The 19254-nt window shown below is 36.2% G+C and overlaps 1 protein-coding gene across 1 annotated transcript in view; it reads left to right on the top strand.

Moving 5' to 3' along the window:
- The window catches only part of LOC115455575 (neurobeachin), a 665858-nt gene that overhangs the window by 289473 nt on the left and 357131 nt on the right, over positions 1-19254 (top strand). Inside the window, exon 2 of the mRNA XM_037447719.1 lies at positions 17904-18008. Within this exon, the coding sequence (XP_037303616.1) occupies positions 17904-18008 (105 nt within the window). The remainder of the gene's footprint in view (positions 1-17903; positions 18009-19254) is intronic.

Below are 19254 nucleotides of genomic sequence, written 5' to 3'. Positions count from 1 at the left end.
CTTGCCATAAATATTGTAATAAAGAAAAAAGAAAATTGTTAACTGCAAATAACATTTATTACTTTTACAGTGTGTCAGTTTAATACATAAATATAAAACAATTAAAAATATAAAAAGCTTATTCGAAGTGGTCTCCATTGGCTGCAATACAGTCCTTTAAACGATGAGGCCAGTTATCAATAGAAGCACGCACTCTTTCCATGGGAAAATTCTTCACTGCCAATCGTATAGATTGTTTTAGGGACTCCAAATTATCATGGCGTTTAGAGCAAGCTGTACTCTCTAAAACTGACCACAAATCATAATCCAGCGGATTAAGATCGGGACTAGACGACGGCCAGTCTTCAGCTCTGATGAAGTCCGAAACGTTCGATTCCAACCAAGACTGCGTGGACCGAGCTTTATGACCCGGCGCCGAGTCTTGCTGGAAGGACCATACTTGGTTATTGAACATGGTGATGTTAAGGGGCTTAACTACCTTCTCAAGAATGGTATCTTGATACACTTGTGCCGATGTTTTGATACCTTTTTCACAAAAAATATGGCTCAGTCACTCCTTCATAGCTAACACCCCACCAAACCATCACTGAAGTCGGATAATGTCCACGTTGCACTCTGTCGACTAATTGGGAAGCTTCCTTAGAGCTTTGAGCATAAATACGGTCATTTTGTTTGTTAAAATGTTGCTCAATTGTAAAAATTTTCTCATCCGTAAACAAAATTTTTCTGTGACCTCCCTTTGCGTACCGCTTCAGTAGTTGTTTCGATTTTACCACCCTATTCTTCTTTAAATTATCAGTTAAGAAATGGCCAGTGCGTCTCTTATAGGCTGCAAGTCCTAAGTCATCTTTTAAAATACGCGACATGGTTCTAGGTGCTATCTTCATTTCCCGAGATAAAATCTTTTGCTTTCGGACAGGATTTCTTCGAATTCTTTCCCTTACTGCTTTGACCACCTTTTTCGTACGAACACTACGTGGACGGCCAGATCTTTTTCTGTCACAAACAGAGGAGGTCTCATTGTACCTATTAATAGCCCGGTACACAAACATTTTACTAATACCAAGTGTATGGAGAGTTTTAAAAATTGCATTTGGCTCCATACCTACTTTGTGTAATGCTATCACAGCGATTCGGTTCTCTTTATCACCCCACACCATTTTAATATCGCAAAATATTTTACAATGTATTGGCGCCAAAATGAGAAAACACAATGAACAATCGTATAAAAATGACAGATTCGAAATTCAAATGTAATATTTTTTTATAATTAAGTGTAACAGTATTTATGGCCAGACTAAGTAGATACATAGTATCACACGTCTATCCCATAGGGGTAGACAGAGACTATGGATTGCCACTTTGCACGATTCTGGCATACTTCTCGTGCTTCCTCCACCTTCATTAATCTTTTCATGCATGTTTCTTCACCAGGTCCGGGTACTTTTGACCTGGCCTTTACTGAGAATGTCAGATATCTGACATTCGAAGATTCGGTGCTGTCGACCCCTACCGGCTTTTCCATCACATTCGCCTTACAAACCTTCTTTGTCAGTCTCTTATCATCCATCCTTTCCAAATGCCGAAACCACCTTAGCATACCCTTCATATTTATATTTAGTTTTACTACTAACTATTTGTGATTTCGGGCAATTTCCCCTGTCCGATAGTTGTGCCTGCTATGGCGATAGACTCATCTATTATCACATCATGATATGAAATGTAGGTGTACTACTTCAATATATAGGTATGTGTAACTCTTCAAGGATAGGGGTTAAGCGTAATCCATATAAAAATCCGCGCATATTTCTCGTAGTGTTCTCTATAAGACGTGGCAGCATACAGAATGAAACTACTATTATATTTATACCCATAAATCGAATAGACAACTACATGTTAAGGTGTTACTCTAACATTTTATAATATAGTTTTTCTTTTTAGTCGAAGCAACATTGTAATAACTACTGGCTGTCCTAAATAAATAAATAAATGTAAACGCACGTTGTGTATATCTTTGGTACGTTCATAAAGTTATCCAAGTACAACAAACAGGGAGGCCTTGTCTGGTGCTACTAAAATACTACTTAAAAGCAACTTTAAGACCTCCCATGTGACGTATCTATTTAACTTTCGTAGTAGTAAAATATTCAAAGGCCCCCGTATCGCCCTACTTTAGCGTAATTTGTCTTAATTTGTTAAAAGATTTCTCTTGTCCTTTTAGCTCCTTACGTTTAATTATGTATTCTCTAATGCATCTCTCTGACTACAGCTGGGCCCATCTTTCGTTTTGTTGTTAGACTTAATCTTTTTTTAACTAACGGGCGTGGCATTACTTCATAAGACATTTCTTAAATAATATTATGGAAACTTTATTTAATTGAATCCGAAAATGTGACAAAATATATCTAATTTTAATTACCAGCTAAATCAGGTACCGACTCCAAAGAATCCTCCGAAGACTCCAAAGAAAGAAAAAATTATGTGCGTATTAAGTTACCATAGAAAGATAATATTGCTGTATATTAATTATATACTACAACGTATTTTATATAAATTTAAATATTTTTTTGTTGTAATGATTTTTGAAGCTATTTTACTAAAAGTAGGGTTAACTAATAACTAACTTAATATTATGAAAATGAATGTATACATTTTTTTTGGATGTTTGTTAGAAATAAACGTATTAATCACTAAATGCAGTTTTACGCAAACTTGTATCATAAATAAACCGACTTCATATATCTTTACAATCCAAAAAAACAAATAAGGTTAACTAATTTAACGTTCAGATTCCAAAAATAGAAATTCGTAATTTTATCTAACAAATTCTGTGTCTCTATATTAACACTATATTATTTTCTAGAAATAGATGTAGACACAGTTTGATCTCAAAGAAAACGAGCGCAAACACAAGGAACATCGTAATTAATACAACTAGAGGGGAATAATTTGCGCCCGCGCTAATAATAGATCCTCGCCGTGATTGTCGGCGAATTAATTAATAACAATCCTACGGTAGAGACCGGACGGCAATTAGAAAATGTGTTTTTCACTGAAAAATTCCGATATTCTTTCTCGATAGTGATTCCTTCCAAAGAGGAAACGTGGCCATTTCGTCTCTTGTTATTTCTGTTTAACATTTATCGGTTTACTGGATTAATTCTGTTTCCTCTCTATTATTAGCTTAAGAACAGAGGTGTTATTTTTATAATTCTTTTGTAACTTGTGTGGGTTTATTTAAGTATTTTATAGACAAAAATTGACCATGTCGGATTTTTTCAATAATTTTTTTAATGTTTAATAATTAACAGCTGTTGTTTTTTTTTACTTTAATGAAACACATCCATTCAGCGAGGCTAGATAATATGTACTCTGTGGATTAGACTGGTGCAAGCATTTTGAATAGTTTCTCAGCCGACAAAAGTAAAAACAGTGTAATAATATTAGAGTATAATAATCGACCTTTGTAATTCGGTATTGCTTGTGCAATAAAAACCGCAGCAATTTACACGATTTATTATAGTGTGCCATCCTCGCCTTTATGCCCTGGATATAAGTGCACGGTTCACCAGGGGCACATATCTCGACCAGCCGTCTGATGTAAGACGTTTGATGTATTGTGGCCGAAACGAGGGGTTCGCATGTAAGCCGCGCCCACATCGAGCTGTCGGGTAACGCGTGAACTCCTCGGGGCTATGGTGTTCTGGTAGTTCGGGTTGTTTGCGATAGTTTAATTCAGCGAATTATTTGCCAAGCTCATTTAAAGTTTATAAGACTTTAGTTTAGATAGTATATTATTAAAAATGAATTGTTAACACCCTTCCAAGAAAGAAACTTTGACTAACTATCGGCTAAAAGCCTTAATATTTTCAAGTTGTTATAATAGGGATTAACGTTCATTTACTTGAAACTTATAACAGTGCCTCAGGTGTTCAAAAAGCCGACAAAATATAGCGAGCTCTTACGTTAAACGTTTCTATTCATCGTGGTGCAAAGTTTAGCGAAGAAACTACAAAAAGCGTGTGTTATCTTCAGGCGAGAAGTTTTTGCGTGTTGGTACAAAGCGGATTGTTAGAGCCCGACCTTTGTATCTTCCCCCAATAAATACGTGATGGTAATGTTTGAGAGGCTTCCGTTATGTGGACAACTTTGTTAGTGGTTTCAATTAAGTTGGTTATTGTTTCTTATGACTGAGAACATTAGAGTGTAATGTTATCGTTATTATATATTAGTCCATTGTTTCAATATTATATGGAATAGAGCCGTAAATAATAATATTAATAATGAAAGTAAGAAAGAAGTCTTACTGGCACAATTTAAACACAAAAAAATGCTTAACGTACTATTGTTTATTAAGAGTTATTATATTACAAGATATATTTGAATCTTAAGTAGACCTATTATATCGTGTGTCAAAAATGCCTAGTTCATATTTATGTGTTGCGCAAAATGTTTTTAATTAAATTTTTTTCCAGAAACTAAACTAATTGGAGCCTCTTCGTTGTTCCAAAATTATAGGAAGTTCTCTTTAAATGAAATATTGGTTACCAGCGGGTAACAACTAACAGCAGAGCTTTTCGAACAATACGGGCAAACGGAAAATGGATTAGTATTTAGTAAATAGGCCTTTTTTCTGTTAATATTTTCGGATACCATCGCCTGCTGCAAGCACTGTTGTGTACTTGTACCAAGGTAGGCTTAATGAAACTTAATATTTAATAAAATTAAGATAAGAAGCTCTATACGATATTATAAGGTCCCAACAGTATTACCACTATAAACACAATGCTGCTTACGATCAGCCAAGCATACCTAGCGTCATTATAAGCTATTACTAAGACCGTATCGTATCTGACTGCCATTGTACCCCTTTGTACGGTTTTTAAGAACCTTTTTTCGAATAGACAAAAAATAAACTAACTCCGAACAATAAAGGTTCTACAGGAAATATAAATATAAAATCAAGACGTTCTAAATTGTCCAAAAAAAAAACACGCGTAAAGTAGAAACGTGGCGTCGTTTAGCTGAAGTCTCTATCGCAGCGGCGCGAGACCTCGCCGCTGTTCCCAGCCGTGGAGAGCACTCGGAACTCGTTCAACGACTGTCTTTATTGTTATCTATTATATCTGATTTGTATCGTTATGTTTGTGATTGACGTTTTTGGCATGGAAGTAAAAAGTGTTGTATTTTTATTATGCTTTTTTCCTGCCGTCTCGAAGACTTTTTCCGGGGTGGGGGAATGAGGTGTTGGTCGTCAGAAAAGTAAAAGTTCCAATATTTACCTATAATTATAAAATGTATAATAGTTTTATTCCAATGGAAGTAAAATTGCTTGAATTACAAATGCGGATGGAGGATATAGAGTAATAAGCACTTGTATGCTTAAATGACTGCCTCGGTGGCGTAGTTGTATTGCATGTCCGGTACAATAGCGCTCTGAGGTCCTGGGTTCGAGTCCCGGGTCGGGAAAAGTGATATTTGGGTTTTTCTGCTCAGTATCGGCCCGGAGTCTGGAATTTGTGCCCGATATGGCGATAGGCTCGCCCCCTATCACATCATGGGACGGAACATACTTGGCGAAAAGTGGGTGCCCTAGTTGCGCCTCTGCATACCCCTTCGGGGATAAAATGCGTGATGTTATGTATGTTATGTATGCTTAAATAAAAAAAAATATATAAAATACCATCCATGACTTATGATCTAATATGAAACATGAACGGTTAAAAAGGCACATGACCAACAGCCATGGAACTATTTATTATACTAGATTACTATCATTACTGCAACACGATCCCCATAGCTTTGATATTGTGTGAAAAACACAAGGTTCGCGCGTCCAACAGTGACCGAATATTTGCAAGTTTAACATGATGTTATTCACGATACGCACAATTTGCGACGACTGACGAAATATAATTTTGGTGTCCGCATTGTGATCGGCTCGAATTACTACCGGTTGCAATGAGGTGTGAATAAATGCATGTGATATGCTTTTATGTATTATTATTATTTTATTTCGAAAAAAATTAGAAATGTTTTGCGAGCATCATTTAATAATAGGTAAAATTATTCGATTTTAATTTAATTACAAATTGTTTACATTGTTTACATGAAAGAGCTTATAAAATATGGGCTTAGACTGAAACCATAGCTTCAATGCCGTTCTTTTTAAAATATGCTGTTAGGTATCAGCAATTTTAAAACAGGCAATATATAGGATCGCCACTTTTATTAGTTTTCAACAATCAGACATTCATAAACATGAAGAGATAGAATTTTAATTCGACACCCTGCACGTGAAACATCAAAGGTCACGGAATCTGCACACTGATCAATTCCGTGAGACGATAGCCCACAGCCAGTAAACAGCCGAAAGCACGCATTTTAAAGTAAATTAGTTTTCAGTGGCCGTACGTCGGGGACACCCGGCGGAATACGTAATGCAATATTCTTATTCATGAGATATTTATCGACGCGTCTGGGGGCTCTGCGGGTGTTATGTTTGCCTGGTGTCGTGGATTCGTCGCACTCGGTGTCTCTAAATTACTTTAACATACAGATTATTTTTATACAACTGTACAAGACGAGCAAAGTAAACGTCTGATGATAAGCGCCACGATTTTTCATACATAGTAGAAGTAGCATCACTTTATTTCGGTACTCTATGGCTATGCACTACGCTCGTGTTTGTCTGAGATATTAGATGTTTAGTTTTCATAATTTTAAAGACTGACAACATTGCCTTTAAACTAGAATATTGCATGCATGCTTTGTTATTGGACAGCAAAATTATTTAGAAGCGTTCCAGGTAAAAAGATTGACTACAAAAGTCCTGGCAACATTTTTAGCTATCGAGATCATAAGGCATTAAATTTAGCTTAAGTTAATACATTGTGTTCCCCTTAAGGTTCTTATATTCAGGTTTGATCCCATTCTATAATTTTACAGGTCAGTGGTATCAGATAAAAGTACCTTTGATCGTATAGCTCTTGAAAACGGTTGTATATTCGTAATGTATTTAATTTATCTATAGAATATATTATATCCGTTTACAATGATAGCATTAACAATTTAATATCGCATCATAGTACGCCATATTCAATAAATGATGCCAATTTATTTTTAATCTTTCTTAAATAATTTACCAATCAGATCAAATTTTTGACCCATATAAATGACTTATATTGATTCATTTTCGGAATCGGATTGAAAATTGAGATTGGAGTCGTTTATTGAAAACAGCTGGTAATAAACAAATTGTAAAGTGATATAAAGTTGTTTAATCCAATTGTAATAAATGTATCTTTGTCCAGTCGCGCCTTTGGACATTAAACGTATGTGTTGTTTTAAACCAGGAAGTGAGGTTTACGATAGTTGTTGTTTTAATTGCTCGTTTTACAGCGGTCCGTTGTTTTATTGTTGTTGTTTTAATTGCTGGTGTCCTGGTACTGTTAAATATTAATGTCACTTGCTGGCAACTATGTAATACAAGCCCGCGTTTAAAATAGTAAGTGGTAAGTAAAACCGTGATGTGCCACATATTCACATCATGAATGCGCTAGCTAAACTGGGGTGCTACCGCAGTTTCACAGGTACCAAAGGGAAACATGGTATGGATATTTCGTTTCGATTACGCCGTGGAATTGATGGATCACAATAATACAAATTCAAGTAACACCTCAAAGGATTTTTTTCCTCAATGGTCGGCAACGTACTTATGTTTTCCTAGTATAGTAGCATTCATGACAGGGGGAAGTGTAAATCTAAATATCATTATAATTAATATATAATGATATTTAGATTTACACTTAAATAGGTATGATATATATAATATTTATAAAATAGGTATGTACGAAACCAAATTTGTACCATCCGCATATATTAACATCAACATCTCACAAATATATGCAATATGCATTAGTCTGTATTTCTTTGCACAACCCTGACCCTACTTTCGCTTCCTACATATTATACAAAATAAATATCATAAATTTTAATAACTCAATGTCCCTCGTGAGACAAGTTGAGATTGCCCACCGCGTGTGTGTCTTTGTCAGTTCGCTCTCTGAAAGCGTTTCAGGCTAATAGCCCGTTATCCTGTTTGTATAACGGCGCCGGTACATACATTTTTACTTTGCCCGCACGCTCCGTCAACGATCTCCCTTTATTTATGTACTTCACTTATGCTTATAGTGGTTTTAGCCGACGTAAATGGTCTCCTAAGGGAACCGCTCATTTCTCCTTTTTTTATCATTTATACATTCTTTAAATTTTGTGTCTGTCGCAAATACATTGACATAATAATATTGTTATCGTTTTTGCAGAAAAAAATAATCGCATGTTCCTTTATTATTTTTCAATTACGCCATATAATTATTTACTACTAAAGTTTCATGCTTCCTCACTTGCTTAAATTTAATAATTATTGTAACTAATATTGTACTCAAAAACAAAAATCAACTTAACCATACGAATAAGCTTGTGGGTTACCTACAGACCATGAAATGTATTTTCTCATTTGTAATCTATATACATTCTATCTCTCTCTTTCTCTCTCTCTCTGTCCATGTCGGAAGTATTTCTTTTTTACACGTCATCTTTTGTGCTAAAATACGTCACTATTCCACACTAAAAGTACCAGGCGATCATAAACAACGTGGGGGTCACGCGTTGACAAGGTGGAGTCTAACACGCCCATGACACCCCATAGGTCGAACAAGCCCCGTCAGCATGTTTTTTACTTAGTAGGCAGTTTTTGCTGTGTAATATTTTTATATTTTGTCAAAGAAGGGATATGAATGGATATGGACGTGAGGTTGAAAGTAGCCTTTCGAGCATTTGGGATGTTATTTATTTCCTTTTCATTCAGTACGTCATTATAGTTTAAGGAAGTTTATTTTTTACTCATTTGTGTGTTTTAATTATAATTACACACATTCTTTGCCCTGCGGCCAAGATTATATCCGAATAGTTGAAGTTTTTTTTGTATTATAATGGGAGTTTTAATTTCGTATATACAATATTATTTCGTTCTCGGTAAAATCACCAAAGACTATGTTGCTTGTAATAATTATTACGCATTCAACCGTAAGTAAGACATAAAGGCGAGGGCATCAAAGTCATTTTATTAACGATTGGACCTGTCGACCCGCGCGTTAACTGAAGGGTTGACCCGCTCCTCAACCTCAATCGCGCCATAACCGTGAATGAATTGTATTGGCCATTCTGTCTCACGTACATAATCACCGCGCCATACGAGAGGTCGTCGTATGACCCCGTACGGTTAATTAAGTAGGTAGCTGTTGAGAAATTGTTGGTGAAATTGTGCAAAACATTTTTTATTTTCTAAAACTATAACTTTGTCGTTCAAATTGTTTGCCTTTAAAATCAATATATTACTACGGAATTTTTTGTCACTGTCTGAAATATGATCGACACTGAACTGAGTATTGTCAGCATTTATAATTAATCTATACTATTATATAATAAAGCTGAAGAGTTTGTTTGTTTGTTTGAACGCGCTAATCTCAGGAACTACCGGTCCAAACTGAAAAAATCTTTTTGCGTTGGATAGCCCTTTGTTTGTGGAGTGCTATAGGCTATATATCATCACGCTATACCCAATAGGAGCGGAGCAGTAATGGCTAATCTCAGGAACTACCGGTTTGAACTGAAAAATTCGTTATGTGTTGGATAGCCCTTTATTTGTGGAGCGCTATAGGCTATATATCATCACGCTATACCCAATAGGAGCGGAGCAGTAATGGCTAATATCAGGAACTACCGGTCCAAACTGAAAAAATATTTTTGTGTTGAATAGTCCTTTGTTTGTGGAGTGCTCAAAGTTATATATCATCACGCTATGGCCAATAGGAGCAGAGCAGTAATGGCTAATCTCAGGAACTACCAGTTTGAACTGAAAAATTCGTTTTGTGTTGGATAGCCTTTTATTTGTGGAGCGCTATAGGCTATATATCATCACGCTATGACCAATAGGAGCGGAGCAGTAATGAAACATGTTGCAAAAACGGAGAAAATATATTAGTTTTGAGAGCTTCCGTTGCGTGCGCTGCGTAAACGGTTAAAGTTATGCAACAATGATGTATGACGGGATTGTTCCTCTTAAAAAGTTCTAAAAAATATATTATAAAACAAAGTCCCCCGCTGCATCTGTCTGCCTGAACGTGTTAAACTCAAAAACTACCCAACGTATTAAGATGAAATTTGGTATGGAGACAGTTTGAGACCCTGGGAAGAACATAGGCTCCCGGGAAACTACTACTTTTATAAGGGAAAACTTTAGCCTGAAAAATTTTATAACGCAGGCGGAGCCGCGGGCAAAAGCTAGTTATACATAAATACTAAAGAAATGTAAAATTAATTGTAGTTTATTCGGCATTTTGTAACACCGTGAACGCGTCAACTTTACATGCAATAGAGTATTTAAATGTAGTTAATTTCTCTGTAACGGTCCTCTTCAGTTATGCAAAGAACATTGCACAAAAGCCGCCAGCGTCGCGGTTTAGTTCGTTCAATAGTTCGTTAAACAACTCGTGTTATACTCTGTAAAGCAAATATTGACGAGTCGGCCGCTCGTCGCTCCTCCGCCGCGGCCGGGGATGAACACGCACCCCACGTTTGCTATTCAAGCCTCACCCCGCCTTTAACCGCAGGGGGTTACTGCAGCATCCACTGTTGCGAACTGACATCCTCTATCATATATGCCGGCCTGGTACTTATATTGCATATTTATGGCCGGTTGTGATTTTGCAAACGTGCGTGTGTGTAAAAAAAATCATAAGGGGCAATGTGTTTTTTTCCCGATTAAATTAGTAATTTTATTGACTCTTTATTCGTAAATACGTTATCATTATTTGAATATCTAGCCGCCCGAATTTTACTAGTTCATATCCATTTTAGCTTAGCTATAAACTAGCGGAACGATCATACGAATTAATCTTTAATGCTTTGTAATTCTCCCGCGGGAGCGCACTCGTTCCGGTTATGGCCGCGCGTTTAACCGAACATGGTCATATCTTACATCTTCTGATGTCCTGGTATTCGAGATCATACTTTTAACCCTTTAGTTAGTTAGTTGTTTGGGAGGCAAGGAGGATGATTGATGATAAGATTGATTTTTTTTGTTGACATCAACACCAAACAAAAAAAAACCCTTTTGATCAATTGAATCGATTGATAATTTAATCAACTGGAGTAATAATGTCTAATCGGGGTACAAGGATCCCATGAGTCGACAGGAATTGAAATAAAGTTACACTCAACCAAGATGGGGAAAAGGGTCTTTTTTATAATAGATGCCACTCGTGCTGAGCTTTTTTCTGTCCCTCGCGGTCTTGTATGGTAAAGGATTCATAAAAAGAGATGGCATGATTCGGTCAGTTAATGCTTCTAAATCTAACAACGGTAGCTTTTGCATGGTTATGGTTTTAGGTGATACTTTTAGTTTGATTTTTTGACTGATTTTAGTAAAATGTCTAATCTTAATGTAATGCTCAATTCAAGATTGAATCCATTAGGATGCGGTACGCGTCATGCAGACCAAAATTAAAAATAAAGTTAAAGATATCTTGTAATATTCATAAAACTATGCCAACTGCATACGCTATTTGGATTAGCAAGAAAGACGTACAACCAATTGTGAATTGTAATAATGTAGTCAAGTTTAAATGTTGAAATAGTACGTTAAATATATAGCTATATACTGTTTTCTGTAAAATCTGGTAGTAATGTAAACAGTAAATACTTTAAATACAAATTCTTCATCGAATTGCAAGTATAAATCTTAAATTCCCATTTGTATTATAAAGGATGATTTCACATTCTCTAACAATTGTAATCAGTTAAGAAGCCCTCTCTGCGAAATCCCGGAGGACAGGTCCGGGATAAATCGTGCCGCGACCGGTCGACACCGGAATTTCTCGTAATTGAGACTCGTTGAAAGCATTGATAAGGAATGCTGCGTTGTTTGTAGTTAAACAGTCCCTCGGTCACGTAGGATGGCATTAAAACTCTTGACTTTTGATTTGCTGTAGTGTAGTTCTCAAGAACATTTTACAAATCTTGGGTTTTGTTAAATTTGCCTCAGTGCCTCATAGCAGGAACGGTATGCTATGGCGCTCTACGAATCTGCATTGCACCAGCGTGATGAGATTAAGGGACAAAACTCCTCCGTCAAAAGGATGGTATTTACCTAGCAGCGCATCCGCGAATCCGAATAAAAATGCATGTGTTCGATGCAGATTAATTTTCGTTGTAATGTTCTTTTGCCATGTTTTATTGAACACTAATGGCGATTCCCCCGGCATCGTATGAAAGATTATGATCACTATTAACGTGATACGAAATTAAACAAAGTCTAAACAACATGAACTGCACTATCATCTGGTTATCACCGCGACATTATATGTGATTTATCCGCCACTATGTCTCCCCGAGTGCACGCCTTTTTCGAACTCCGCAAAATTTCCTAACCATATCCATTTCGGAGCTTCGGATTTTTTCACTCTAAACGGCCATTGTTTACCGCGCCGCGAAGATATTCTTTTTACGTTCAAACGGCGTTTAATGACGCCTAAATATTTTTCGTTTTATTTCGTCGCGCCACCGCTTCCCCGATGAAACTAGTTTTCCTCTCGTGAAAAAAAAAACGTTAACTTTTCTCTCTGCAAAATAGGGGGGAAACCAACGAAGCATAAATAAAACTTTCACCCAGTGGTAGCGATGCGTGCTGTCGTCGCATTTTAATACGGATATCCGGATTATTTCCCAGGCGGGCGGTGGGTGCCGGATGCCCGGGTCCACTCCGCGTAATTACAACTCGCTTACCTGCTATGATTTTATGATCTCCCGTTACGCGGATGCGGTTTCAGTGAAGTAAATTTCATTGTCGGCCATATCGGTTATGAGTCGGCCCGTCTGTTGACTGTCGCACCAATATCGCATTATTGTGCCAAAATATTGGCTTCGGGTAAACACTAACCAGTTAGCCAATAGTTAATGTGACGTGCATTTGCGGCATTGTGCATTAGCCGCAATGGTTCTGTGAACGGTTCTGTTAGTGGAATTGTTTAGATTAACTGGGCTTGTGTTATACTTCGATAGATCTAGTATTTGGTATACATTACTGTATGCAAGTAAAATATACAAATTAGCGTTTATAATAAAGCCATTACTGTCCAAGACGTAGTGTTAGTATACTTCAATAAAGGTTAACCATAAATGGTTATAAAGCCGAAAAATATAAATATTTCTAATTCACTCCCCATAATCTTTACAAAGAACAAACGATAACTTTAAAGTAGGTAAAGTCATGTAAACCCATATTTGTTAAATAATAGTCGTAAGAGAAAAGGTGCGCCTAAAATCCGCCCAGACAAATGAAGTGACGCCGGTCAGTGGCCACGTTATCATTATGGACGTAACTGGATCTACAGGAAGCAGGATCACCGGCAATAATAACCGGCGGGCGGGCAATTGAATTACCGGCGACACCGGTACCGGAGGCGCCGGAGCCGGCAGCACCGGCGCGTCCGTCGCACGCCGGCCGTAACGAGATTTTAGTGGCGCGCGTTACATTTACGTGCGTTGTTCATAAGTTTTGTAATGTTTGTTATAATTAAACGTGTTTATATTATTAAATTTTGAGATCAGCAGGTTGTTGGCTTGAGGGTTAGCGCCATGCCTGACCACAATAAGCAGCAAAATAATAAAAAACAGGACAAATGGTGTCAGGGTACTGCACTGCCTTCATCACTGATACACCAGAAGTTAGTCTGTGGTAAACAATATTAACTACAATATCTTTCTGTACACTACGCATTTTAGATTAAAAAGTATCAATAAATAACTGCTCTTTATGTTTCCTATTGATTGAAATTTCTATACATTTTCATATTGTGAGCCTTTACACGAGCATCTGCAAAGGACTCACTCGCGTTATTGAAATTCGGTTCGGAACATCGAAAAATATTTTGCAACTATTTTTCAGGAAACTCGCTCGTGTTTATACGAATATTACTTTTCTCTGCACATTTCTGACGAGTTTTTTTTTTTACCAAAACAGGGCCTCGTCGAGAACACGTTCAATTTGGGCTAATATCGTAATTTCGAACACGGTCGGGCGGGCCAAGTGGGACACTTACAAAACTTCCCCAAAAAGCGCTTGCAACTCGGAAATTTTGTTAAATCGAGTTGTTATCTCTACATTAATCCGCCGGGAGAGCGGCCATTTATTGAAACTTATTTGGGAGTTCAGTAAATAAATTGGGGGATTTCTTGGCATCGTCGAGTGCTGCAACTTTTTGCGAGCTTGATTAGTACTCCCAGATTGCGCTTGATTTTGTTTTGTTTGGATTTAGGAGACGTATTGCAACAGGATGTGCGAGCGAGTACGATTTATACGAAGTTTTCATTGTTTTGCGTAACGAGAACTCGTACGTAACTCGAGATTTGCGATAAAATTTTCCACTTTTATTTGTCGTCTTCTGTAAATGGGGCACGTATTTCGTTTTGGAAAACTTATCAAAACTTTGATACCGTTTTCTAAATGCGATGAAATGACTATTTTATTGCGTATGTTTGAAGTCGTCCACTATAAATTTTTCAATTGTGTTTTTGTTTAAAATTTCTGTATAATTTATTTATTTGTGTTAGAATTTTTATTGTTTTTGTTTTCCTTTATAATTTTATTCAAATTTATGTTCTACAATTTAGATGGTATATTGTTTGTCCTATTAAACTTTGTTTTTGATGTCCACGATACAGGCATAGCCTAGTGTGGACATCGTTGCTAATTGGTATAAGATGTATAACTTTTTGGAAAATAAATTTATTTCTTCTTCTTCTTTAAAATATTTTAATTTCGAATTAGTACAGTTTACCTAACAAAATTAACAACAAGTTACAGTATATGTCGCACGTAACACTTCTAGTAATTAATAACTTTGACCATAAGGCAATCTCTGGGAATTACCCATGGCTCGTTGACATTCATGCTTGCATACCGTCGTTACTCTGCAGCTCTGGTACAAAGAGCCGAGTTTAATTAATGTAAAAAGACAACAAAACTATGGTTTATTTTTATATTTTATTAAGTTAATTTGGCTCGTGGTTTCGCTTGGCATCATTAAAATCTCGCGCTGTTTTTTAATAATTTAAATTTAAAACAACCCCAATTTCAGTGGTAGTTGAGTCTCGTATGTATGTTTTCATTTCAGGAAACTGTTATTTTTAATTTAAATGCTGATATTCATCTGTTGAATTTTAATATGAACTGTGTTTGTGACTGAAGCCAGTCTGAATGGTTTCCTTTCATGTATGTATTTTATATTTATAATCTGTTCCTGGTGTCCTAGTTGTTTCATCTCTGTCCCGACATTATTCTCTTATAATATACCGATATTTATTATATAATATTTTATTTATCGAGGCTTTGTTTTACTTAATAGTGAAATCGGAATTGAATTGCGTTCGGCAATTTTTACTTACGCGGCGCGCGAACAAATTGATGTACAATAATATTCTGCTATATCTATAGTTATATATAAAATCTGCTACCGAAAGACAACGAGACGAGACGTCAAGCAAGGCCTGGTTAAAATGTACATTATTTTTACATTCTAATCCGCACTTTTACCACCATTATCTATCTGATTAGCACCATAATCAGATAACGTGTACATCGTACCGATGTCTCTACCCCAATCGTCTGATGCGGGTACAAAAGACCCTTGTTACCCCAAAAAACAAATTAAACAACTTAAACGTACATGCATGAACAAATTTTAATTTCTAGTCAGTGATCAATGTTTGTTATCTGTAATAAATAATCGGAACGGGGTACGTTACGCCATCTGCGAATTAATGCCGCCCTAGTAATATCGGAGATTATAAAGGGACTTTCCTTCCCCTGTGAAAAGGGTTGGTAATAAAATTATTGACAAGTTGCTTACCAAGTTAGGTATTAATTGTTAGAATTTGTTAGGGTTCTTTGATACTTTAGAGATATTTAAAATAGTTTTATGTTGTGAAAGGCGCAAAATAAATTTTCAGTGTCGAAGAAATATTTATTACAAGTCAAAATTGGTAGTGGTAAAGAATGTTTATATGTTTTATTACTTTTTTAATATTATTTCTTATTAGTAAACCGCTGCAAATTATGACAGTCAATATCTTTATATCGAAAGTTTTATTTTTTAAATATACCTACGTATTTACAAAACATCAATGCATATAAAAATAAAAAAAAATATTTACCCTCAGACGGCGAGACTTCAGGTCTAAGTCACCAGTGGTTGAGATTCAAATTAAGAATTTTGATTCTAGCATATTGATATGTTTTATGGAATAAAAGAATGTCAATCAACTTTCCATATTCATTGCGCTTAAAGGTAACAACGCCATTAGCAGCGAACTCCGCAATTCGAATTAGCTTCTCTATTGTTATGTTTTCCTAGTACACGAACACCATAGGGGTAGAAACGCCATTGTTCCGTAACGCATGGGGTAATGTTAGAAAGCGATGGCGTTATAAAAACGGAGATAGGTAGATACGGGGTAAATATGGGGCAGTAGGCTCCCATTTCTTTTATTCAATTTTGTATTTGGAGATACAAGTAGATATTGTAATCTTTACAAATAGCAAAAGGTATTTTTTCTACCTAAAAAAATTTGGAAAATGCCAGTCAGTCTGTACCCCTTGGATGATGTTAGTAAGATATTGGTTTGTCAATTTATCATAATCTCAGAGGAGTGCAAGGAATCTTAATTACAAATTGCATCTATTTATATTGTTTTGTGTACATAAGGCAATACATATACATAATATTATATACATTTAATTAAAAAAATATACATAATACAGATACATTTAATTTTCAACTATCGTTCTACGTCGATTATTCTATCAACAAAATTTTCTTGACTTACAACAATATAAAAGCGATAAGACTGCAAGTATGCTACGTGCTTTTTTTATGATGAGATTTAATGTCAAATTAATTAGCATAAATTACTTACCTAATTATTGTACAACCCTCGTCGTTCAAGTTGACAAGGCCCGCCGAAATGCCACAAAAGCTAAACTTGTTAGTTTTTAGCTATTTTTCATTCATGTCCCCGGTGACGCCATTGTGATGGACACAATAGACCCAGGGACCAGGCGCGCAACGTCTGTACAGAGATTGACCGATCGCGCAAATTGAATGTCCGTCGAACACGACGGGGACAACACCCCATTGTCCCCTCGGCTTTTCAACATACAGCCAATATTTCATTCGGTCACGAAACGTTCCAGCAATAGAGGAGGACGGATCGGCCGTAACCGTTAACCATTTGTAACCAACCAGACGGTATAATTATATGTGTGCCTTAGAAATATTATTATCTTATTCTTGGGTGTAAGTAAGTGGCCAAGACAAAAAATAATCTCACGAGAATCAAAAAACGTAAAATGTTGTGATATTGATACCAGATGCACCAGGGCGACAGGGGTTCAAACACGTCGGATAATATGGGATGAGGTTAGAAACTATCCTTTGACAGGACGCCATGTTTGCAGAGGAGAAAGGATTTTGATAGATCGTTTGATAGTACCGACGCGACTGCTGGCTACACATGAATAAATAAAAATCCGTTTGAAGATAGTATTTGATATTTTTCTTTGACGAAGTTGTATAATAGAGATCAGTGGAATATTACTTTATACCGAACAACAAATCCTTTTGTACTTTTACATTTTTCAAAGGAATGGTGTTTTAAAATTCTATTCGTTTTACAAAGAATGAACGTAGCGCTGTTTGTTATTGTGAATTTAGATTGAAAAAAGTATTTATATTTATGTTGGTAATTTATTTATAATTAATATATGTTTTGCTTGTTCACAGTTGGTGGGCGGCGAGTTTGATATGGAATTGAACTTTGTGATCCAAGATGCGCAGAACATACAACACATGCTGGAACTGCTGGATCATTGCCCGCCCAGCTTGCAGGTGGGTCCACGTTGATATATTTCATGCTACCTTCCTCCTAACTGATGGTTGGAGATTTTGAAAGATTTGTTGCCGCATATGTCGTTCTCTACATACACGTATCGTCTTCTGGTTCTAAGTCATACCTAAGATAGTTAGTTTATTTTTTACCCAACTGCAACAAGAACATTTGCCGGTGCTGCCAAATCCAACAGTGCTCTTATAAACCAGGATCGATGTTGGCACGCGCTTGATGGCACCACTGGAGCTCGGCAAGTCCCTGAAATTGTCTAAATTTTCTTTACCGGAGAATGTAGGTCATCATGCAGTTGTTTATTAAATAGCTGTTGGTATTTAAATATCGTTCATTTCGTAACAGAGTAACGAAATTTTGTGAATGAATTGTTTGTGCAGTTTCTCTACTGGATAAATTAGTCTCTCATATTAACTACTGCGCCTGTTCAGAGCCGATCGCGTCCGTGTTTGTGCATATACTGCGAGTGTTATGTCGATTTCCTACATTATAAATAAAAGATAGGTCGCGTAATAGAACGGGTTATAGACATGGAAAATAACTATGCTATAAACCTATAAAAAATAAATATGTGTTATCAGCAGTAACTTTCTACAGAGCTGTTGATTTTGTAATAGGTTAACTAAAACCATTCTTCTATATCTGCACTGGCGGTAGATTTTAGGAAAAGAAAGACTGTGATAAGCTTTGTTCAGCTACTCGTCAATGTACGGTAACACTGGACGAACAAAAAGTAAATGCAAATTGTTCCATTGTGACTTTAGTTGTGAATAGTACCACGCGAATAACGTAGTTTCGTTTAGTGTTTTATATTATTTCAACTTATAAAAAATTGTAAAGACCGCCATGTTGCATTTATATTTTGTGTTTCTTTTGAGCGTACCTTTTTTGCTTTGTTTTATTTGAGCCCTTCGTACGTTCTCTACAAACGTGTAGTATTCTTTGTACTTTTTTTTCTCAACAAAGCTGCCATTGGCTCTTTTATGGCCCATTTGACCACGCCTTCGTCGCGAGTGTGGTGTCCTTAGAAACGGTTTAAGATTTCACCTCCTTTTATTGTATGTTCTCCTGGTAGCAAAGTAGATCATTATTAACTCTTTCACTGTTTGTCCAAAAGGTTTTATTTTGGCTATACTATTATTATTTTTCTTACAACATAGGGTTTACTTTGAAGATTGAAGAAATGTTTATCGATAAAATAAACAAGTCTCTGCTGTATATATATTGAAAAGA

This window comes from Manduca sexta, chromosome 7 (assembly GCF_014839805.1).
Source record: "Manduca sexta isolate Smith_Timp_Sample1 chromosome 7, JHU_Msex_v1.0, whole genome shotgun sequence".
Lineage (NCBI taxonomy): Eukaryota > Metazoa > Arthropoda > Insecta > Lepidoptera > Sphingidae > Manduca > Manduca sexta.
This window is presented reverse-complemented; position numbering and strand designations above follow the sequence as displayed.